This window comes from Pseudonaja textilis, chromosome 4, assembly GCF_049901715.1.
Source record: "Pseudonaja textilis isolate UNSWEBS1 chromosome 4, rPseTex1.2, whole genome shotgun sequence".
Lineage (NCBI taxonomy): Eukaryota > Metazoa > Chordata > Lepidosauria > Squamata > Elapidae > Pseudonaja > Pseudonaja textilis.
Genome location: NC_141993.1, coordinates 75,332,634 through 75,356,974, shown reverse-complemented (window position 1 = coordinate 75,356,974; position 24,341 = coordinate 75,332,634). Strand labels below are relative to the sequence as shown.

At 38.5% G+C, this 24,341-nt stretch overlaps 1 protein-coding gene across 1 annotated transcript in view; it reads left to right on the top strand.

The window, feature by feature from the left end:
- The first annotated feature begins 361 nt into the window (after positions 1-361).
- The window catches only part of WDR49 (WD repeat domain 49), a 137,101-nt gene continuing 113,121 nt past the window's right edge, over positions 362-24,341 (top strand). The window contains exons 1-5 of the mRNA XM_087933396.1: positions 362-494; positions 757-1,030; positions 17,147-17,594; positions 17,750-17,922; positions 19,260-19,434. Coding sequence (XP_087789522.1) covers positions 884-1,030; positions 17,147-17,594; positions 17,750-17,922; positions 19,260-19,434 — 943 coding nt within the window. The 5' untranslated portion in view covers positions 362-494; positions 757-883. The remainder of the gene's footprint in view (positions 495-756; positions 1,031-17,146; positions 17,595-17,749; positions 17,923-19,259; positions 19,435-24,341) is intronic.

The following is a 24,341-nucleotide window of genomic DNA, read 5'->3' as shown; positions in this document are numbered from 1 at the left end:
AATTCCAGCTTAACACTTCATGTGAAGATAAGGTTTTTAATGCATCCATGCTCTTGATCTATGGACATGCTGTACTGCAAGTAGGTGCATTAAGGTGTTTATGAACACTCTTATTAAGTGCATCACACATTAATAGGTATACAGATACTTCATTCTGACCAGTTCTTTTGTGGGGGTTTTTTCCTTAAAAAAAAACACTGATCATTGTTGTGAGTTGCTTTGGAAAGTCCTTTGTCAGAACAGCTAAGCAGGGGTTGTTGTTTTTCCCGCTTGGCCTTTTGTGGAGCAGTGAAGGAAGCTGGTTAGCTTGTGTTGTGCAGTTGTTGCTAAGAAACACTTGTAAGTTCAAAGAAAAGGGAATCTAGCTATTTCAAACAGCCTCCCAAATGTTTGTAGCTTCAATAAAGTACATACTCAAATGAAATGCTGAAGCTAATCTCTGTTTGGAAAAAATAATGGATTTTTAATGTTAAAAATGACATGTTAATCGCAAGGTAAGTAAGCAAAACTAATTTCATTTTTGTGAACAGGTGCTATTACATTTTCAGCAAAACTGGTTATAAATTTGTTGATTCTGTTTGCATGGAATTCAATATAGATTTTTATGTCTTTTTTCTGGTTTACATATGATTTTCCTGTGTAAACTGATTTCAGAAGTAATAATGAAGAGAAGGCTGTAATTATATTTTTATCCTTCCCCCCTTTTAAAAACCTATTTGTTTTTTATGTTGTTGTTTTTTCAATAAAACTTTCTAGAAACAAGACTGCTTAACTTATGCTGAATTGTCCAAAATTATTCTTAATGAACAAAATTAAGTTCCAGAAGGGCCTGGAAGCTGCAAGGAATTCCATCTAAGTATCGATATCTACAGTATTAATTAGCATGAATAACAAACCATATAAGACGAAAAAAGCCACAAAGGTCAGTGCTGAAAAACAAGCTATAGATTGTGGAACTGCAAAAAAACAGGAACACCTTGAAAACAGGTTAACTATTCATGATTTTATGAAAATGCAGCAACTTTTTCAGGTGAGCAAATTTTCACGTGAGATTGTTTTAAAAGTTCAATCAATCAGAATCGAGCTGGAAGGGACCTTGGAGGTTTTCTAATCTAACCCTCAGTTAAAGTTCAAGATCTTCCTGTCTGCTGTTGTGATAGAAAATGTGTGTGTGTGTGTGTGTGTGTGTGTGTGTGTGTGTGTGTGTGTGTGTAACAGAACAATGAGATGCATAGGATAATATGAATGAGATGGTTCTGTACAAATAACTTTAATTTCTTTTGTAGATTATTTTGCTGCATTTTACACATGCAGATCTGATACTTCTGACAAAAACCTTTGAGGAAAGTCATTTTTTTACATGTGGGATTGACATACAGGAGTAGTTGCAATATATGAATATCATTTTTTTAGTTGATGGTCACCCTGCACATACCTTTTCAGAAGTGTGCCCCAATAAGTGAAATGTTACATTTTCAGGAAAGCAATACAGGACTTACACTGTGTAACTAATTGGATGTCAAGAATAATTGGCTTCCTGGACTGTGCTAGTTGCCACAAGCAGAAATCCAGTCTTTTGGTCAAAGCCTCCATCAATAAATCAGAGAGGTAGATCAAATCCGACCTCCACTCGGCATTATATACAGAAAATGTCTAAAGTACTTGAATCCATACAGTGAATGGACCGTATCTATGGGTAATTGTTTTCACTATTATACAGTTCTTATAGGGGGGGTGGGTTTTTTTTAAACATTCAGTTGCGATCCCTATTTCCCATCCTACATTCTGCAAAAGAGATCATAAGTCTTGATCTTCTATGCAGCATCCTTGAATGTATTTGAGTATCAATACTCAAGTAGACGTCACTACTATGAGCACACTCAAGTCTTTTTTTTTTTCTCCAAAGCTCAGCTCAGTGCTCAGCTACTTCAGTCAATTTATACTGGTAAGTATCTAATCCTCCAATCATTTCGTTGTTCTCTGAACTGTTGTGATTCCTCTGAATTCTTTTATTTGGTTTTTGGTACTCGGCATAATACCTGAGATGGGGTCTGATTAAAACAGAATGGAATTAATACTTCACATACTTTAGACATTATACAAAGCAAAGTATCTCAAATAGACGGCTATCTCCACCTGATCACATATACTGAAGATAACCTTTCACCTCCCTGAGTCCTCTCAATCTCCCTGAGATTCTTCTATCAAACTGTTATTACTATTATGCAGGATTTTATTTTCTTTAAAAAAAAATTCTTTGGAATTATCCGAGAAACCAGGATAAGTCCTTGTCCCATTTTAGATATGAAAGCCAGTTGGGTGACCTTGGGCCAGTCACTTTCTTTCAGCCCTAACAAGGAGTAATGACAAAGCACTTTTGAAAAATTCTTGCCAAGAAAACTGCAGGGGCTTGATGAGACAGTCTCTGAGAATCAAAGTTGAAAGGAGGAGGGGGGGCACTTAAATCCATTATTTTATATTCTAAACTCTTGAATAAGAAATAATAGGTCTTGACCTTTTTCTGCATGACATTCTTTGAAGTTATTTGAATTATCTTTGTTGCCTATCTCTTAAACGTTTGGCGGTCAGGACTGGACACAACTTTCAAGTAGGATCTGATGAGAGTCTAATAGAGCAGAATGATTATTTTCTATGGTTTAGAATTTATCGTTCTGCTGATGCAGCTTAAAATTACATACTGTGTGTCTTTTCTGCAGCCACATCATACTCTTGGCGATCAATTACCGTGTCAAAATATTTTTTTCAAGTACTGTTACCATATATTAGTACCAAGGCAATATCCCTCATTCTATAGCTATGCCTTTGATTTATGTTTCCTGTACCCTTGTCTCTTTTAGATTGTCGATTAGTTTCTATCCATTGATGCAACCTCTCAAGATTATTTTGAACGATTTATCTCATCAATTTCAAATTAGTTGTAAACCTTAAAAGCATCCAGCTGAGAACCTGTGTGTTAGGGTTTCAAGTAATACACCCATAGCAAACAGAACTCCGAGGCAGGTGAATTCCTCAAAGAACAGGTTTATTGGACATATCATATTGGCACAGGCTGGTGAAAACTTACTCTGAATGTTCCCGTGGCTTTCACTTAATTACAAGTAAAAGTTTTCTCTCTTCCCCAAATAATCGGTCACATGGTTCAATGACGGTGTCTTCCGGTTGCCTGATAACTTCACTACTCCTCTCTCTGACCATCTGGGAATAACCTTGGTTCCCAGGAGAAAGTATTTTGTTTTGGCTACAAGCCCCAGCTATCTCTATTCCTCCCTCCCTATCCCTCAGTTCCAGTGTGACAACATAGGAGCCTCAAAATGACCTCGGTCAGGTGAGCTACAGGGTTGACAGGTGGCCCCCACTTAATTGAAAAGGGCTTCCTGCAAAGAAAATAAATCTTTGAGGTTACTTAAGGTTCAGTTTAACTTCCTCTCCCTCCCCCTTGGAGGCCCTTTAGGTTTCTGGGGGGGTATATGTCATGAAACTGTTTGACCAATCTATCTGCCTTCACATCCCAGCTCTTGACCCAGGTAGCTTCAGAAAGTAGGTACCTCTTCCATTGCACTGCAACCACCCCCTTATTTTTGTGATAACCAATTTGGTACCCATTTCCAATTAGAGGATGAACCAATGATGTATACTTGGGTTTGCTAAAAACTAGCATGTGTCTTAGACCTCACATTGTTTATGTGCTGTACATAACGTTGCTTATCTCACCAGGAAAAAAAAATCATGGGTTTTTTATTGATTGATTGATCAAATTTATATAGCCACCCATCTCACCAAAGTGACTCTGGGTGATGCAGAATAATAGATAAAAAGAGAGAATTTAAAAATAGCAAATACACATATAAAAATCCATAACAATAAATACAAAAACCAAAAATGCAAGCTGTATCTGAAGGAAGAATTAAAAATGTCTAGTTATTTATGCTTTTCACCTAACTTGAGTATTAATGGAACATAAAGATGAAAAAATGAAGAAAAATAAAAATGGAGAGAAAAATGAAAGCCAAGTAAGGAAACAAGTTACGGATGTAGCTACTTAAACGGTTGTATTCACATAGCATGTTTAACCAGTTCAGACAGCTAGTAGTGATTTCCTTTATCCAGCATGATAACCTTTGTTTTGTATGCTTGTGACTTAGTATGCTCTGAAACCAAGCCCACTTAGTCAGTTTGTAGTTTAATGTATTGTGAGAATCTACCATTTCAATATAAAATGATTCAATCTGAATGATATTTTAACCACAAAGCATACTATTTTTCCCGTTTAGCACTTTGAATAAGCTCTGTATAGATTTCCAGATCTTCTGCAGCAGACTGAATTTGTTAATTTTAATTGAGGAAGTGCTCAGGTTTTAAGAGTGTGAAGATGAACATGGCAGAACTATGAAAGGAGATACTCATTTGTAATCAAAGTACACACCAAAACTCAAGAGTTCAGCCACTGAACCTATAAAAATAAGTGGCTGAATTTATTTTAAAATGCTGAAAAAGTAGAGAAGGGAAAGATTTGGCATAAAAATCTTGAAATGTGCCCTGGAGCTAATATCATAGCTTACTGCAGAGTGGCAGATATTTATGGAGCAAGGAGTAGCCATTGCACAATGAAACTGGTCCATCTGAATGTTAGACCCAGATCTGTTAAATATTTGCCCTAAAAGCAGAACATTTTTAGAGCCCATGGAATTAAAAACTAACATCCTACAGCTTTTTTGCTATCATTCTGTAATGATCCACTAACAAGCCAAATGCAAATGATGGGAAGAATGGGAGCAGAGATGTGTATGAGTGTGTGTGTGTGTGTTCTAATTTTGTTTGTTTTGTTTATAAGCCCAGATTCTCTGCTGGATGAAGAGAGAGGTGGGGATGCTTTTAAGGTTTACAGCTAATTCAAAATTGGTGGAATAAATTTTAATCTCGAAGAGGTTGTATAAACGGTTAGATACATGGTCCTGCAGATATATTTCTTTTTGTGAAGCAAGTAGGCAGGTTAGGAACTGGATAGAGAAAGCAACAACAACAACAACAACAACAACAACAACAACAACAACAACAACAACCAAGAAGGAATGGGTTATTGGGAGATTGGAGATCAAGGCTGGGAGCAAACAGGAGAGAGAAGGCTTAGAAACAGACTGGATCGGATTTGTTTATGATCAGAGTTATGATCCCCCCCGCCCCCATTCAAGAAGCAGAGGCAATGAGAAGACTATTATAGAGGACAAGGTGGAAATAATTTGGATTGTTGGTTGTTGAAGAATGAAATCACATTGTAGTGGCTAACATTACAGATTGGGCAGCTGTAGGATGGCAGAGGTGGTGAGACAAACAGCAGGAGTAGGCTAGGCTAGAATACAGAGTGAGCTGCAGAGATTGTCCTGATGAAGGTCAATGGGAAAGCGGGTAGCCTGGATGAGAACCTGGTGCTATGCAACTGAAATATGAGCAAGAAAAACACTCCAAAAACAAGAACGGAAAAACTTAGCTGGCTATCAGAAAAAAAATGGGTGCTATTGATTCTGCCAAACGAAATGTTATAAAGAACTAACTGTCCAAATGTCTGCACTTGCTATATCACTGTTTATGAACTATATCAAAGATGTATCACCTTCTGTTCACTTACTTATTCACTGAAACATGCCACTTGACCAGATTGTCGAAACTATAGTGTGCAACTTACATTTCTGATGTTGATGGCCCAGGGTCATTTGAGTGGGTGACATAAAACTTCTGTAAAACATAGACGAGCTAAGCAAGGGCAGAACACATTTTTTCTATAAAAGAAAAACAGAATGAAAAGAAAATACAGTTAAAAAGCTGAAGGTTTGCAGAAGCATAAAACGAGAGGGTTTCTGTAATCATTTTTATATTCTAAGTAGAAAAACTACAATAGATTCCAAACAGAGAGCATTGTATACCAAACATATCTTAATATTTCCAGTGGTTCATAGTTACCTGATTCGAGAAAGGAAATGTGTTCAGTTTATCATGTGAATTAAACATTGTTTCCTTGAGAAATTCTTGGAGGAGAGAAAATGTGATCTTGGACCGCTAAACTATAAATTGGTCCTCAAAAATCTAACTAATACATTGCACATATAAGTTTCCAGATTTCAGGAACAAATTGAATCTCAAAAACTATTTTTGAGGAGAGGACTTAACAAAATAATAATGTCTCTTTGGCCCATCCACCAGGCCTTATTTTCTCATTTCCCTGTTTAGTCTCCTTGCTCTGCAAGTACAGTGCTCTCCAGTACAATGCTTTATTTACACTACACAGCCAAGACAGTCTGCCCCTGTGAAGCATAAAGACGCTATCATCTGCTTCAGTTGGTCAGCCTGCTTCCAAAAAAAAGTCACTTTTGCATATTCATGGAAGCCACTTTTGCATGGTGAAAGTTTGCAAATGCTCTGCACTTAAAAGTGGGAGGTGCCGGCCGTGGCCCTTTGATGAAGGGTTTTGAAGAGACACTTTATTTGGACTTTCACTGAAGCCTTCAGTCTTTGGAAGATTTGCACCAGCCCTAAATTAAAAAAAAAAAAGCCCCAAGGGCAGCCTCTTGCCCCTGACATTGTCAAGGATAATATTTTGTCTTTGTTACTGACCTACAGTTTCCCAGAGAACTGGGTTTGTACCATAGTAAGAACAAAAAATAAATTTGTTTGACCCAGCAAAGGTCACCCACTGCTATCTGGGGACAGGAACAGATGTTGCCAGCCTCCTCCCATTTTCAGCCCATTGCAATTGCATCCCAGCCCATGCTGTCCTGCTCTGATTCATAACCACTCTTTTCTGTCCAAAGGTGGTCTCCAGAACTTCATTTTGATACAGTGATAGCTCCTGATGGGTACAACTTATCCACTCAAGCAGCTGATTGCTGCCTCACGCAGCTATTTCGCCCTGAGCTGCTCAAGAGCTATGTTCTGAACAGTTTTTAAAAATCTTGCAGATGATCCAATAATGGCCCCTAAAGTCAAATGAACTATTCTCACTCCCCAAAGCTCATGTTTTATTCAACCCTTACTTCTCCCAGGCTGAATGAAGCATATCCCCCTTGTTTTTCCATTCCCTGCTCATTATATTGCAAAGCTTCTCATCCTCCCTGTCCCCCCTCTCCTTTAAAAATCTTTCAATGGTTTTTCCCTTCCTACAACATTTCCTCGGACTACAGAAGAAGATAGGGAGGAGTTTCCTCTTGCTTTGTTAAAACAACAGAATAATGAGGAAATCTAAGAGGAAAAAAGAAAAAGAAATTGTTTCCTTCAGCATCAAAAAGGGTTAATTTGGGAATTTGATGGGGCATGAAGATATGTGCAGACATCTGGAAAAGCAAAGAAACTGAGACTAGTGAGAAGGGAACAATCCCTAAAAGGATAAGGCAGTTTATCCACATGGATAGACTGGTCTATGGGGGAACCAGCCGAAGAGATGGATGCATGGATGAAAAGGACCAAAAGCAGAACAAAAATGTTTGGGGTGGCCTTAAACCTATCCCATTAGCAATCCACTGTATCTAGACTTGAATTTCTGAAGTTGGCTTCAGAAAGAGCTGGGAATAGCTTAGGAGAGAAGCAGCTTTAGCGATAGTAGACAATTGCCCTGAATGAAGTTGTTTAAATGTTGTAACCTCAGTGATATATGTATGAGCATACATATACATATGATACAGTGGACCCAGTCTGCTCTTAGCCAAGGGGAAACACTCTACTAACAGATGACCCAAGAATTCCCTGTTCAAACAGGAAATGAACTTCTATGTAGAAAGCTAAATGTAATTTGAGGTTGCCACTTCTGGTTGTTGTTTTAACTTTCCAGGAAGGGGTGGTCGGAGAAATGTCTACTTGTATATTTAAGTTCAGGACTAATTGACTGATAAAGTTGGAAAGCTTAGCTCCCCCTACCCCATTTCCAGGTCCTGTTCATTTCTTGTAGTTATAGGAAGTTCCTAGAGATGCTCAAATTTGCCAAGGCCATGCCAAGCACTGCCAGACAGAAGGCTGACCAATTATAGCTGGAAAGATTCCCATCTGTTAATCCCCATTCACAAGAGTTGGCTAAAATGGGGAAGTTAGCTGAATCTAAGGCAAAGCTAAGTCTCTTTCATGAACTTGCTTTAATTCCACAGGTGTGTAGTAGTTTCCATGGATTACCAGCCCTATCTATTGTTCTATTCAGCATGTCAAGAGCAGGTGCCTCTTTCTTTTACAGATGTCTGTGACTTTCCTTCCAATGTTATTAATTAGTTCAAGGGGTCAGTGATTGTGCATGAAAAAGAAAGTGTCTGGTGTGTGACCTGGCCTTGTCCACATCTGCAGAGCAGACAGAGTATCTGTCTGATACTGATTTCAAGACCTTTTGTATTCAACCGCCCCTCCGAAAGAGAGACGGAAGGACCAGTGCCAGCAGGCCAAGCGGAGCTTTTGATCTGTAATTACTGCAGATTGACGGAGTTCTGGTTTAAATTGGGTCTAATTGAGGTTATTGCAATTACAATAGCTTTCTCTTTCAGTTCCTGCCCTTTCCCCTGTGTGAGCTGCTCAGCTAATGGGAGTTGGCAACTCTCATATATTGTAGAGTTGTTTGGCAGGAAACTATAGGAATGTGGCTGGTTTCTTAGAAGGCAGAGTATGATTTCCTTTTGCAAAGAAGGCTGAGGAGGTGAGCAACCCATTTCTGCCAGTGTCATTTTTCAAGTTGAGTTGTTTCTTTCAGCTTGCAAAAAGAGGCCCTTCCACTGAGCTGGAGATGAGCAATAATATTTTTTTAAAAAAAGAAGAGAGAACAAATTAGTGTTTTCTTGATAACTAACTGACTTCCAATCATCCACAAGGTTCTTCATTTCAGGCTGTCTGAAGGATTCTCAGTTAAAGAGCCCCTGCAGAGATCTATTTCAAATATTTCTGTGATTGTCAACTTTTCAATGGGGCAAGCGCTGAAATGAGCAGGCTGAGGGGATTTGCTAGCATGAAACCATTAAATGCACAGCTTTGCCACAGATTATTAAAACAGCTCATTCTGATGCATCATCACAACTATTTATGATGGGAATTGAGCTTGTGAGTGCATTAGTTTCCATAACAATTACAAGACAAGAAAAAAAAAAATCTTAAATATCCTCTGTACAATAATAGTATGAAAATGGTCCTTTTGTTAGGCTGTTTACTAGTAGCATCTTTCTCTTTTTCTCCTTCTCTTCTGGATGCAACTATCTTGAGGAAAAACATGGAAACTTTCTTACAAAAAAGGACATAGTCTCTTCCCCAAATTTCTTCTAGATGTTCTGGTAAAAGCTATTTTCTGATCCCCATTCTCAGCTCATGCTTGTACAACCTAAATTTATTTATTCCATCAAGAGCTTTGATTCTGTCCTCTTGAAAATGAACTTTTAGGCAATCACATTCTATGACTTCAGAGTATAATAGAGTATCCTATTGGCAGAATAAAGAACACCCACTGTTGAGACGTAGGTAGCTGTAAAAGTAGGTTACTTGCTAATTCTAGCAGCTGCCAGAAAAGGCAGGGCAGAGAACACATTGCAAATGTTCCTTTAGCTGGTCTGATTTACTGCTGTGAGTGCCAGTACTCTTTAATAAAACAAATTCGGTGAGAGGAAAATTCAGTCCAAACCACTGAAATATCTTTAGCTTCACAAAATTAGGGCCACCCAATGCAGAAGATTGTCTTTGGAAAAGACTTTGCTAAAGTCAGCCATTCTTTCTTCAGTGACCCTCTTTATTATATATTTTTTAAATATTATGGTATAGACCAGGTATATCAAACTCGATTTCATTGAGGGGCTCATCAGGGTCGCGTTTGACCTCAGGGGGGTGGGTGGGCATGGCCAGGATGGGCATGGCTAGCTCAATGTCAATCGTGTCAGGGGCACCTGTGGTGGTCTGAGCACTCTGCTAGCAAAAATAGAGCTCAGAGGAGCTTGTGCCTGTCGAAAACTCCATTTCCACTGGCAGAGGCACTGTGGGATGGTTCTTTACTGTTTCCAGGGTGTCCCTACAGGTCAGACCTAAGCATCTCATGGGCCAGATGTGGCCTGTGAGCTTTGAGTTTGACAGCCCTGATATAGACTGAGAGGGTTTTCTGGCACAATATAATTTTTTTTAAAAAAAAACCTATAATATTATTTAGATAAAGGGATTGGGGAATGATTGCACTTTCCTTCCATGCCCTGATACAGTCCAGGACACCAAGTGCTTCTTGTTAAGTAAATAGCATCAGACACTGGAACAAGAAAATACACAGTCCATATATTGTCTGAATTAGACTAAGCTGGATCATACAGGCCTTGAAAAATGCCTGATTCTACAGTACAGTATCTGCCCAGCAAAAAGCTTAAAGAATGGACAGTAGATTCCATGAAAACTTTCAAATAACATTAGCAAGCACAATTTGATATTTCATAGATACTGGTGATAGAAACCTTTCCCTTAAATGTTTCTGGTCTTTGAAAGAGTCAGAATAGAGCTCCCCGCTCAAGCAGGAGACCAGAGGTGGCATTCAGCAGGTTCTGGAGAACCGGTAGCAGAAATTTTGAGTAGTTCGGAGAACCAGCAAGTACCACCTGACTGGCCCTGCCCTCATCTATTCTCTGCCTCCTGAGACCCAGCTTCTTTTGTTGCCCTGCACAGGAGAACGGAGCTGGAAGGCAGGTTAGTGGGGTGGGGAGGGAATGGGATTTTGCAGTAACCTTCTCCTGCCATGGCCACCAAGCCACACCACACCCACCAAGCCATGCACACAGAACCGGTAGTAAAAAAATTTGAATCCCACCACTACACTATACCATTTCAGACAAGTGACGATCCAGTCTCCTGTTAAAAACCTCCAGTGATGAAGCACCCACAACTTCTGAAGGCAAGCTGTTTCACTGATTAATTGTTCTCACTGTTAGGAAGTTTCCCTTTAGTTCCAGTTTGCTTCTCTCCTTGATTAGTTTCCTGTCCTGTCCTCTGGTGCTTTGGAAAATAAATTGACACCCTCTTCTTTGTGGCAGCCTCTCAGATACAGGAATATTGGAATACTCGTATCATGTCACCCCTATTGGGACACCCCTAGTCCTTCTTTTCTTTAGACTAGCCATACCCAAATTCTGCAGCCTTGATTTCTTGGATTTCGCCATCAGTCAAGAATTTATGAAATTCTTAGGATGGCAGTCATACCTTGGAAGCACTTTGCATGTCTGTTAAAATTCCATATATTATGATTTTGTTCTTTGAAGTTGATCATTGCACAATATATGGTGAAATACTACATTAACTTCCTTTGTCATGCTCAGTTTTAAATGCTAGATTGATTTGGATGTAGCTCAGTAATTTATTGAAAAGAGATTCTCTGCTAAAAGATATTCATTACTCATTCTCTATGGCTACATTTCAGCCAATACCTTTATAATGTTCCCTTCTTAGTCACAAAAGGATTTTTTATAATGTGTTGATAACAGTATTCAGAAGATAAACCAAACCAGCAGGTTCTGCTTATTTATTTTGCTCTTGAGTGTTTTTCCTTAACTATCAGCAGTGACTTTTAGGAGTCCTGCTTCCTAAAACCCTTTGAACTAAGTTTTCTAGCAATCGTGAAAAGGAATTCTTCATCTAGTTGAAAACATATATTTTCTTTTGTATTCATTGGGTCTCTGATTTTTCCAGAAGTAGATGAATGAACAGGTAGGACTATCCATGTCAGAGTGTTCCTGACATGTCAGGATGTTCCTTTGTGAGAAACCCTTAGTTTATGGTATGGCAAAATAATATTATCTAACACATATGTCTGATCTGAAAAGACACTGAGAAGTAGGTTTTAAGATGAAGCATTCTTGAAAGCAATAAGTCTTTTCACAATGTTTTGCTAACAAAGAGACTCTGATGCAATTTTCTCTTACAGCTGATTCTCTATGATGGTCTTTATAACCTCATATATAGTCTCATCTCAATCTTTTTCCATCTATGCCATACTCTCTGCTATTTGTTACTTTCTATAGCATGGATAATTCCTAGCCAGGTAATTTTAGTCCTTGATTCCTATGGAATCCATTATGGATAAAATACTAAACTAGAAAAAAATGGCTTCTTGCATGTGACTTTCTGGGTTTTTGAGAATGCATGTAAACCACAGTGTGACTTACTTCTCCACTTGCTGATCACTGGGAATTTCATGCTAGCTACATAATGAAGGGATAATTCCACTTTTTATTGCTTTTGAAGAACACCACATTTTTCATTTTCTAAAGTCCATGCAGTGCACGAAAGCCCCTGAGGTTATTGCTCAATTCATTTATCATTTATTTTATTATGGAACTAAGCTCAGTAACAGTTATATTTTGCTTTGTTTTTCATCTCCATAAACTTCCACTCAGATCTATGTTTTTCTTCTGGAGTGTACATGGTTGCATCCATTTGAGGTGTATATGGATGCTGTAATACAGGGGTGCTTAGATCTGGCTCATGAGGCCACTCTGGAAACAGTAAAGGACTGGCCCACAGTGCCTCTGCTAGCAAAAATAGAGTTTAGGAGGACTGAGCTCCGTTTTTGGCTATGACGGCTTCCTGCAACCCTCTGCCAGCAAAAATGGAGCTGCGAGCTCCATTTTCACTGGCAGAGCACTCATGCCACCACAAGCACCCCCAACATGAGTGTCAAGCTGGCCACGCCCACCCTGGCCATGCCCAGCTGGTCCCCTGAGGTCATACACAACTCTGATGAAGCCAGAGGAGTAAGAGGAAACTCAGTTCAGATCATTCATGTGAGAGAAAGATGGTGTCTTTCTTTATCCCCTCCCAGTCCCAGAGTTCCCAGAGTTCATGTTTCATATAGATAGTATTCTACTTCAGTTTGGCAAGATTCTCTCTATAAGTATGGAACAATACATATGTTTGTTTGGAAGTATCACCAGGGGTGGGTTTCTACCAGTTCTGTCCACCTCTGTAGAACCAGTAGCTCTGAAGAGCAGCAGACATAGAACCGGTTCTATGTCTGCTGATGTTTTTGCCCACCAGTCCACCCGGGCTCTTACCTGATCTTTATTTCCTGATTTTTTTCAACTTCAGCTGTCCAACGAGGCACAGCTGCAGTTAAAAAAGCAGGAAAAGAGGGCTGTTTCAAAGGCTGCGTCTCTGCACACAGCATGCTGATGACGATTTACGGGCGCACGGCTGACAGCGTGCAGGAAAGCTTGTAAATCCCGAACTGGTAGTTAACCCTGTTGTATCCCACCCCTGGGTATCACTGAAATTACTGGCCTAATCCTGTAAGAAATTACTGGCCTAATCCTGTAAGGAAGGCAGGAAGGAGACATTCTGGTGTTGCTTACAGAAACTGCCTCTCCATTAACCCTTATTACATACTTGGCAGGACTAGACTTCCGTCTCAGGAATGTCTCTGGAGTTTGTTCCCCTCCTTTGCTGGTACTTTGCTTGTGTGCAGTGACCATTCAAAGTTACAATGGCACTGAAAAAAGTGACTTATGACTATTTTTCACACTTACAACTGTTGCAGCATCCCCACAGTCATGAGAGGCCAGGCGAGGAGATGCGTGCCTCGATGTGAGTGATGTTGAGTTGGCCACACCCAGCCAATAACACGACCACCAAGCTATGTCCATCTAGTCACATGACCATCAAGCCACACCCGCCACCTAAGCCACGCCCACAGAACCAGTTGTTAAAAATTTTGAATCCCACCTCTGCTTAACCCACCAGGCTGGTTGATCTAGTCTAGAGTTTTCTAATCTAAATTGTCACAAGTGCTGATGAGGATGAGCTTATTAGTCTGGGGGCCACCACAGATGAATTGCAATGTTTGAAAAATTGAACAAAAATATAGAGAATGTACAGTACATGCTATTCAGTATAAATGTATTGATAAACAAAAGCTTTGCTGCAGAGCAAAGCTTCTTGCAAAATAAAGTAATTTGGTTTTGGCCATTAAGCCAGCAGAAATTTTCATTAAGCAGGACATTGATATTTGGTTTTATTATTGGGTTAATAGATATTTTCTCAAGATGAATCTAGCAAGGACAGTCCACTTAAAGTGCCCCAGTTGTGTGATTTCTTTTTCATCTCTCTCCTTCTGGAACAGGTGCTCTTTTTCCTCATACAAATTATTGTTTCTAAGCATAGACCTTCCTGCTGCTGCTTAACAGAGAGATCTTACTTGTTTGCCCTTTTTCTCCTTCCTTGCCCTGCTCTTTTCCAGTCTTGGGTAACTTTATCTCCTGGGCTCTCTTCCCTGGACAAGCCAAGCCTTCCTATCCCTACCACCGCTTACTGTTTCTGCCTGGAAAGCCTTAGTTTCAGGAGAATGTACAAAAGGAATGGCAGAAATTAGGGGTGGTGTGAAAAGAAGGATTAGCCTAGACTCCCTATGTAGTTACAAGAAAACTAAGTCCAACCTCTCTTATATGCTGTTGGCCCTTATCTAACTCAAGTTAGAGTTAGACCATTAGTGAGAAGGTTCTTGTGCATGGGCATGATATATTAGTTTGATTGTATCTTCACATGTGGACCTGATCTTTTGCACCTGATAAGGACTTACTGTGTGAGGACTTCTCACCCTGTAAGAGAGTGAACAATGCACCTGGGCGCAACAGTGATTGTACACAGTACACAGGCTTTGCTGTTGTACACAGGTTTTGTCTGCTGTTGATGAGACACTTGCTGGAGAGATGTGAGAGGCCACTATATTGCTGTACAGTGTTGCGCCAATGACCTCAATACTTACCAAGTATTCTTATGAGCCACAGAAGATGATTTGAAGAGCTACCTGACATTATGAGTTTGAGACCATTGATGTAGTATGTGAACTTGGACCCTAGAAGGATGTTAGCTATTTCAAAGCATTTCTGTGGCATTGCACAGCAAGCAACAAAACTTTTGTATGTGCATGTGACATTGTAAGGTATATACCACAGAGTTTCAGGTAGGTGGGTTGTACTGTGATACTGCAATGCTTCTTTGATCATTCTGCCTTCCCACAGATGTTGCTGCTGCTTGTGAAATCTTGGATGAAGCACCAGTCCTCACCAAAGACCCTTTCTCTTTCCTCACAAGTCAGTGCAGAAATGGCTGCTTCCATCCCTCAATACATTCTGCATAGCATATCCTTTCTATTAACTCAACCACAAACACATATACACACACACCAAACACAGCCAATGATAATGCTGCTGCTGCTTTGCTAAAAACTGTAAACCTTACTTCAGACCAAGCTGAACACATGCTGATTCAATTCAACTTCCTGTCTACTTTTAGAAAATATGCAGAGTATTTCAGAAGGCAAGCAGAGTATAATTTAACTTCTAAAACATTGCTCCATTAATGTACTAGATGGAAGACCAGTGAAATCAGTAGCATTGAAAGTACTAGAATTATAATTCCTTAGACTTGATTTTCCTCAAACATCTCTCAAGGCTAGGCTTCAAATAGTGTCTTCTTTCTCTGTGTATAAAAATCAGGTTGATTTTTGTTCTTGTTGTTTTCTGTTCAGTTAATCCATTGGAATGTATGGCTTAAAAAAAATCTAAAACAGCATTTTTTTTCTACCTTTGCTATTCTATTTCCATCTATGGATATGAAAAAAACCTCAAGGAAGGGTTTTTAAAAAAATATGTCTTCAGGGAAGATTGGATTGGGTGATTATTACATAGCATAAAAAGATTTCCTCCTGAGTGATTTCAAATAATTATTTTGATAGCTTTTAAAATGAGTTTGAGGCTTTAGGTATTTGCAGTATTAAACACAAGTCTTTCATAAGGAAAATAAACTGAGCTACATAACTTATTTTAAATTATTTTAAATTATTTTTACGTAGCTGCAAAGCTGAAGTTGAACTTGTTCTTAATCATGCATGTAGTATGAGTTTCTCCCCATTCTAAGTAGAAAATGTATTGTCAAAAATCATTCCTTTCCTTGTTAGAAAAAAGCAAATATGCTGAGTTTAGCAGAATTGTCCCAAAAGTGATTTTTCAAAAGGCAATTGGACTTTCTTTGTTTTTGCTTGAAGACATTTCACTTCTCACCCAAGAAGGTACTTCAGTTCTGAATGAATGGTGGAGAATGGAAACATTTATTTTCCCTGCAATTATCTAGATGTCTGAGAATCTCCATAGAGTTAATTAGAACTTACTTGTATAGGATCATCTGCCAGGATATGGTACCATATCTTAAAAATATTCAGCCAATTTTATTAATTCTATTTATTTATTTGGTTTAATGTAGCTACTCACCTCTACTTTTGACCTCTGAGTGGCCAACAATAATGAATAGCATAATGATCAAATCGAAAAACTCAAATAAAATGATTACTATAGCGATGTTAATATTATGCAGCCAAGGTCCTTAAAACATTACATTGTGCAACCATATAGCTGGACTCACTTAACATGTGGGATGGACCTTCAGAGATAGGGAGAAGAGTGGTAGCCAAGGACAGGATCAGACAACTTAGCTCAATGCAGGAATGTGGGCAAGCAACTCAGAAGGGGCCCTCCCTAGTTTCTTGAGCTGTAAAAGCAATGGAGGAGGGCATGAAATGTACTTAGAAGACTTAGATTTTTTAAAATGTAACCTTACAATAAATTAGAAATGGTGTAGCAGGCTGTGCTTCCTGTGTAGTCTACATTGCAAGATTGACATGCACACGTGACACTTTAAATACATACACCAATTGACTGGGCAATAACCATTTTTCAACACTGCCTCCAGGAAAACATTTGGTACTGAACTTGAAATAATAAGCTAGTTTCAGAAGCAATCAAGTTGTGCACAACCCAGAATTATGGTACAGAAGATGGCCAACCATATAAGTTTTTAAAATAAATGCCTAAATAAAGTATTGCTCCAATATCTTTCTCTCAACATCTTTATCAGAATAACAGTAAGATCAGCTACAGTGGTCAACAGTATCGTCTTATGTACTTGTGCCAGTCCCTGAAGCTGCTCCAGATTGGAGTATGTTCATATACAATTTTCTTATTGCTTGATGTCCCTATAAACACATGGTGGCTTTCAATGAAGACTTATGAGAGTTGTCCAATAAAAAAATTGCCAAGTTACTAATGTTTCAGCAAATGTAGCAAACTTTAAATTCTGTTTCTTACTCTGTTCTTCTTACAAGTCTTCAGAATCCAGTGGAAACGGGGGTCTGATGACTCGAGAATCATTTGTCAATATCATGTCTGCAACGATTAAGCAAGGCACTAAGGAGGAATATGGTGAGCTTTTTGATAAGATAGATTTGATCCGGAATGGCCTTATTGATTGGGATAAATTGACTTCCTTTGTGCTTCTTGAGCTATATGAAAGAGATGAACGAACAAAGATGTCAGTCATTCCCCAATGGAAAGATCTCCGTTTTCTCCCAACAATACATAAAGATGTTATTCAGCATGTGATATGTTTTAAACACCCCGGCAAATACTTGACTGTGAGCAGAAATGGATTGCTTGGCCTCTGGGGAGAAAGTTTAAAGTTACAAAAGACAGTGCAAATCACGACAGAAGCTGTGAAACCCAAAGACCTCTGGGTGACCTCTCTGGTTGCATTACCAAATACTAAAAAGGTAGGTTGATGAACTTTTGAAAATGGAGCACAATTTTTTAGGAGACGGTGAATTATAATAATAAAAATAACTGATTGGTGATCCAAGAATGGTGGTTTTTCAAGGAATATTCTTTTTTCTCCTTTTTCTGTCCCCACTCCTTCTCTCACCTTTAGGTAGCTGTTGCATTTACAAACAAAGAGATCCATTTTGCAGAGTTAAATTTCAAAAAAGGGTTCTCGTGCCAATACAGGCTTCAAGGATTTGAGGGAACAGTGACATGCATGCACTACTGGTATAACCCTCATGATGGAAACGAAGCTATTCTGACCCTGGGAGATGTCTGTGGACAGGCAAGTATGGCACAAGATCTAGAATTATGGTGCAATGTAATCTTGTGATGCCACACATTCAGTGCTAACAGTTTCATTGTACAATCCAGAGAAAGTTCCTTTCAGGTTTGACCTAAGAGAAGGCTGGAAACAAGATTGTCTGGAATAAGGGTATCAAACTCAAGGCCTATGGGCTGGATCCAGCTCATGGGATGCTTAGATCTGGCCTGTGGGGCTGCCCTGGAAACTGCAAAGGTCTGGCCCATGGTGCCTCTGCCAGTGAAAACCGAACTCAGAAGGGCTGCAATGAGACCCTTCTGAGCTCCATTTTCAGCAGGGATGGCCTCCTGCAGCCCTCTGTCAGCAAAAACAGAGCTTGAGGAGGCTCTGTTTTTACTGGCAGAGAGCTACAGGAGCTATTCTGACTGAAAATGGAGCTTGGGAGTCTGTTTTTGTTGGCAGAGCGCTCGAGCCACAGGTGCCCCTCACATGAGTGATGTCAATCTGGCCCAACTTACCCTGCCTCCACCCCCGAGGTCAAACACAACCCTGATGAGGCCCTCAATGAAATCAAATTTGACACCCCTGGTTTGGGAGATATGAAGCTAACCAAACTTGGTCAATCTGACTGAAGATTTGAGGTGATCTCATGATATGGGCTCAGTGATTTCCATGGTTGTACATGGATTTGAACTTGGATTGGGTCAGCCATAGTTCAACATTTTAAATCATATACCACAATACCTCCCCGGGTCTCTTTAGAGTACTCTAGATCTATACTCCATCTAGTCCTACCTGAAGAAACCAGAAACTGAACTGAAGTATGTTTACATGCAACTCATTTTAGCTATAGTACGGACTTCCTTTTCTTAGAGATTTTTAAGCAGAGATTGGATGACACCTCTTGTGGATTCCTTGCATATTTTGAAATAGTTCCTTCACAATTTTATTATTTAGTATTTCTTCTCTTCCAAACCAAATGCCCACTGAACTCAATTGTTTCTCATTACTCCTGCTCTTGAGCTGGACAAAATTAATTTGAGTTTCGCAAGTATTTGCTTACATTCTTTGATTAAATTGGGTCAACTTTCCTTCCATATTCAGGCTCTTGTTAAAGTAGACACCTTGCCAAGATATACAGATCTGAGTTATTCCCATTGTACTTTTCTAAATATTTTTTTGAACTTTCAATAATAACAACTACTCTAACAATAAAATAGTCATAATTGTGCCCATGAAATTTAAATGCCTACAAATTATGAATTTATAACAAAAGAGAGGTATTTGTGTGACATTGGTTGGTTGTCTTGAAATGTTTAGAAATAGTTAAAAAAATTGAATCAATTCTTCTTGTATAGGTGCAAGCAATTGTCTTCAATGCAGCCCTAATTTCATTATTTGAACGGCCTTCCAGTTCTTTTGAAGATGAAAATGTGACAGTGACAATTAATTGGCAGGAGTTGGTTTCTGGATATCACAAATGCTGCCATACCTTAAGACACAAAATCCATAATAAAGAATGGATTAAGCAAGGTACATATTTGAAGAGTAATAAAATAATATCTTTTTTTAATCTTGTGTATTACCTTTGGCATATATTGTGATGTTAGAAAGAATATTGAAATGATGAAATCCTACTTTTAAATGACAAATGTATCTATGTCTCCTAAGCTCTATTAAATATAAGCCATGTCCTCAAGTCAAGGACAATTTATCCATCAGTGCAGTTTCCTGGGTTACGGTGCAGAAGTGATTTGTCATTGCCTTCACATATATTTTATTTATTTGTTAAATTTGTTTGCTGCCTGTCTCATCATAGGGCTACTCTAGGTGGCTTACAGTAATAAAAAAGGAAAAATGAAAGGTGTATAAACAGAACAGAAGTAAAATTATAAAAGAATAAATAAATAATGACAAAGGAACACAGTGAGAATAAAAATATCAATATGCTAAACAAAAAGATGGATGGGTGGAGAACAGAGAGCAAGGGAGAGGGGAGGTGGAATCTACTACTGGCATTAATCTAGCAGCTACCTGCAATATAGAATTGCCCCCAAACAGCCAGGTCTTCAGAAGAATCGGAAGGTGGGGAGGATCTTACCTTAGAGGGTAAGGTTTTCACTTTCAAAACTAGCTTACAACCTTGGGACGTTCTGATACCTCCCAGCTAAGCAGTAATTCCATATGATTTTGCAAAGCTTATGAATCTCCATAAAGTTTGCAAGCAGCTAGGTTTACTTTTAAGCTGAGATTTACTTTTTCAGAAAATGCTTCAGGAAGGTCATAAATGGAAGGCTGTAAGAAAATTCCCAGAAATGAAGGACAAATCGACATTTCAGTTTTGCCTGGATAAAGAGGTGTTGGCCTTTTACTTAAACCTGGGACTTCCATCTCCACAGGGCAGATCAACATACAGAAGTTGACAGAAGTTGATAGAATTGTAGTTCAAGTCCTGCCCTTTTGTATGATGCCTTTTGAGGGCAGAGGAAAGGTGACAGATTTGGGAAGCAGAGGGAAAATTTAACAATTGTTTTCTCTGAGGTGGAGTGCTATGAAGGACATGCTTTTTATAGGCATTTAAAACTTTTTGCCCTATTCATCAGTTAACAGTTGTCTCCACATCCTTCAGAATTTCAAGTCAAAGGTGAAAATAATTTAAAGTTAGAGAAAAGGAGGATGCCAACAGATAATTACCAGAATGAAGCATTTATTAAAATATCATGTACCATCAAACTTGACTTTTTTCCAGCAGTCTTATATTCTCTTTCTTTCTTTCTTTCTTTCTTTCTTTCTTTCTTTCTTTCTTTCTTTCTTTCTTTCTTTCTTTCTTTCTTTCTTTCTTTCTTTCTTTCTTTCTTTCTTTCTTTCTCTTCTTAACTCCAGCATTTGCTCACTTTTAAAGCAAACTTAGAGATGATAACAATGGTCACTGAAATGCTTCATATTATGAGGAGGCTCTTTAAATTCTAAAACAATAAAGCATTTCCATAAATGACATAAATTATTCAGATCTGAATAATTAATAAATGTCTAGTCCACAGAGAGGAATCATTCCCCTTTCTGCCATAAAAGTGTCCCCATTAATACAAAATTTCAAACTTTCATTTCAACGTTAAGTTGTCAAGTTGCAACCTGGAGACATCTGTTGGATCTTTTAAATCCCATAGTACGGTTTAAGAAAAGACAACCACAGCATCTGTTCTGCTCTGTCCTATTATTCACTCCCCTTACCTGCCTGTTATGGCATACTCAGATTCTCATTCCAGGTGTTAGAATAAGCAGAGAAGTGGGGGAAAAAACCACATAACAACCACCTGGATTCATGTGGCATCAAATATTTCAGTGACAGATCTCCAGGTTGCAATCTAGCCACCTTATTCTACTCTTAAATATTTTAAAGGATCAAAAGTGGAGGTTCCATTTGCATTCTGAGAATTGTAGTCCCATCACAATGGAAAAGTAATGTAGCAATTCAAACATATAACATCTGTAACCTTGACTTGTTTGGGGCTTTTCTGCAGTTCTTAAGTGAGGAGTCCAGTGATCACTAAAGTTTATGCATGCCAATGTCCTTGGTTTTATCCAGTGGTGGGATTCAAATATTTTTACTACCAGTTCTGTGGGCGTGGCTTGGTGGGCATGGCAGGGGAAGGACATTGTAAAATCTCCAATCAGAGGTGGTATTTGCCGGTTCTCCAAACTACTCAAAATTTCCACTACCGGTTCTCCAGAACTGGTCAGAACCTTCTGAATACCATCTGTGGTTTCATCTATATCTAATCACTTTTGCTCCCATTGAAAGTGGACATTTTACCCACAACAGGATGGGTTATCAAGAAAATTGGGAGGATAAGTGCCTGTGTCCTTTTCCATCTATGATCCAGATCTTTTTCAAGAAAGTTTTAAAGGTTGCAGGGATTTTTAAGAATTATTTTTTTAAAAAATAACTTATTTTATATGCTAGCTATTACAAGTAAGAAGTCTCCATTGCTGGAGGTAAATATTTGTGTCTTATGAATTCCCTAGTTGTGCTTTTTCTCCACCCAAACTAGTTAAATTAATAACCTTCATATCTATTTTAATTCTGATTTCATCATTCTCTAAGAACATACTTAGTTTTCTGCTGTTTAATATCTTCTTTTCTTCAGGCAGCAGAGCATTTTAATTTATCATGCATACTCTTGATGCAAAAATTGCTCTGACATTACCTTTCCTAGTCAGACATCTTCCAAGAAGGTTGATTTACAGCTTAATTTAGTCAGCAACAAGTAGAATTGTAAAGATTAGTTGGCTCATAACATATGTTTTATTCTCATAAAAGTCCCCAAGGCCTCCTGTATTGCTAAAGTATGCCCTTAATTTTTTTTAAAGAAATTGTATTTCACCACATAAATTGCCAAGCAAACATTTCAGAAGCATATGACAAATCTATTTCCCAAATATTTACATCTTCTGATAGAAAATGTGTTTATTTTAATGTTTCATTCTTGCAGAGACATAACAACTTTAAATTTCAGAGATTTATTTGGAACCTTTCTTACCCAGTAGGTTTTTTAAGGATGGTCTTCAATTGTTTGCACATGAGCACATAAAAATGCAATATATGAACATACCAACTAGACATTTCCCAGGTTGCTGAAATTCATGAGGGCTCCCTGAAACAAATGCTTACGTGTTAGATATTCCAGGATGAGCTACATTGACTTATACCCTGGCAGAGATACCAGACAGCTGCCAAAATATGTAAATGTTTTGGGAATAAAGGCACAATTTTGAACATCTGGTTTCTTACTTTTTTTTTAATTCCAGAGGGGAAATGACAAATGTTAGGGAAAAAAACATGGAACACTTTTTAAATCTCAAAACTCCGAGGGATATCTAAGGAGTTGAGGAAATTCATTTCAAATAGGTTACTAATCTTATCATTCAGAAGGATGGCTGTACTTTTCATTCACCAACAGGCTAATTTGTAAGCAAAGTTTGTCTAGGATTCATGTTTATGAAGATTTTATCTGGCTGTTCCTGACATATCTTTCATTGACTCAAGTGGGGGCAGAAGCTAGATTCATCACAGGATTACTTAAAAACTGTTTTTAACTTCCCTTTTGTAGACTTCCTATGAAACATTTTAAAAATCTGAATTAGAATTAGAATGTTAAAAGTCTGATAAATTATGCATTGAATGTGAAGACCTATATGGGTCCTGTGAGGGCACAGATGGCCTGAGACCAGATAGGTCCATTATAAGAGCAATGCACGGATATCAATCATCTCTCAAACGGAGAGATGATCAATCCTTAGACTATTAGGACATACTGGCATGAAAAGGAAATGGAAGTTTTGTTCCTGGGAAGAGATGAGAGAAATAAAAGACTGGCTAACTCCATGCATGTTTATACAAGTGTGCTTGTAATTGGCAGTTGCTGCTTTTCTGCTGTAGTAACCACTTTTCTAATATTTAGAATATACAGTAAACCTAATTTATCAGAAAGCAGGGTTCTTACATCTCTGCTTTATAGCCTTCATGTTCAAATAATAGCTGGCATGAAGCCAGTCATGGATCTTCATTAAGTCACACCAGGTGGCAGCATCTAGCTGATCTTTGTTGATCTTGGAGGTTAAGCAGGGCTGTTGATCTGTTTGAAAAATTAAACATAAACAATAAAATCCCAGAAATAAGTGATGGTAAACAAACTCATAATGGCTAGAAAACTACATGAATGCAATGTCCAGGAATTAAGTTCAACACAAACATCTTCACCCTACCATTCTCAAAAAAGTTATGCCAAGATTTCTGGAAAGGCTCACAGCTCTGGAAAAAAGAACAATTTGTACCTAGTAAGTTTCATTTCATTAGAAAATAAACATAGGGAGGGAAAAGAATGGAGCCATGTCTTTACATGGCCAGATTTTAGATGGAGAAGGAGAGCACTCAGAGATCCATACTAAATATTAGCATCCATACTAGATATGAGCATATAGAACTGTGGTGGCACAGTGGTTAAAAGGCAGTACTGCAGGGCTAACTCATTGCTCATTCCAGGAGTTCAATTCTGAGCAGCTCAAGCCTTCTATCCTTCCAAGGATGGTAAAATGAGGACCCAGGTTGTTAGGGCAATATGCTGACTCTGTAAACCACTTACAGAAGGCTGTAAAGCACTGTGAAGTAGTATATAAGTCTAAGTGCTATTGCTATATACAATATAAAGTTGTATTAGTTGTTACAAATATTTACAATTTTTATAAGTTCTTCATTTTGCCAATAGAATTTTTCAGCGGTTGAAGTAAAAACTGTTTCCATCCTATTGAGACATATGGATCCCAGAACAAAATAGAAAACAACTTGATAGTCTATAGCTGGGTTATCTCATCATGGGTGTAGTTAAAGACCTACTAACCTACATTCAGGGCACACGGTGGCTCATTGGCTAAGACTCTAA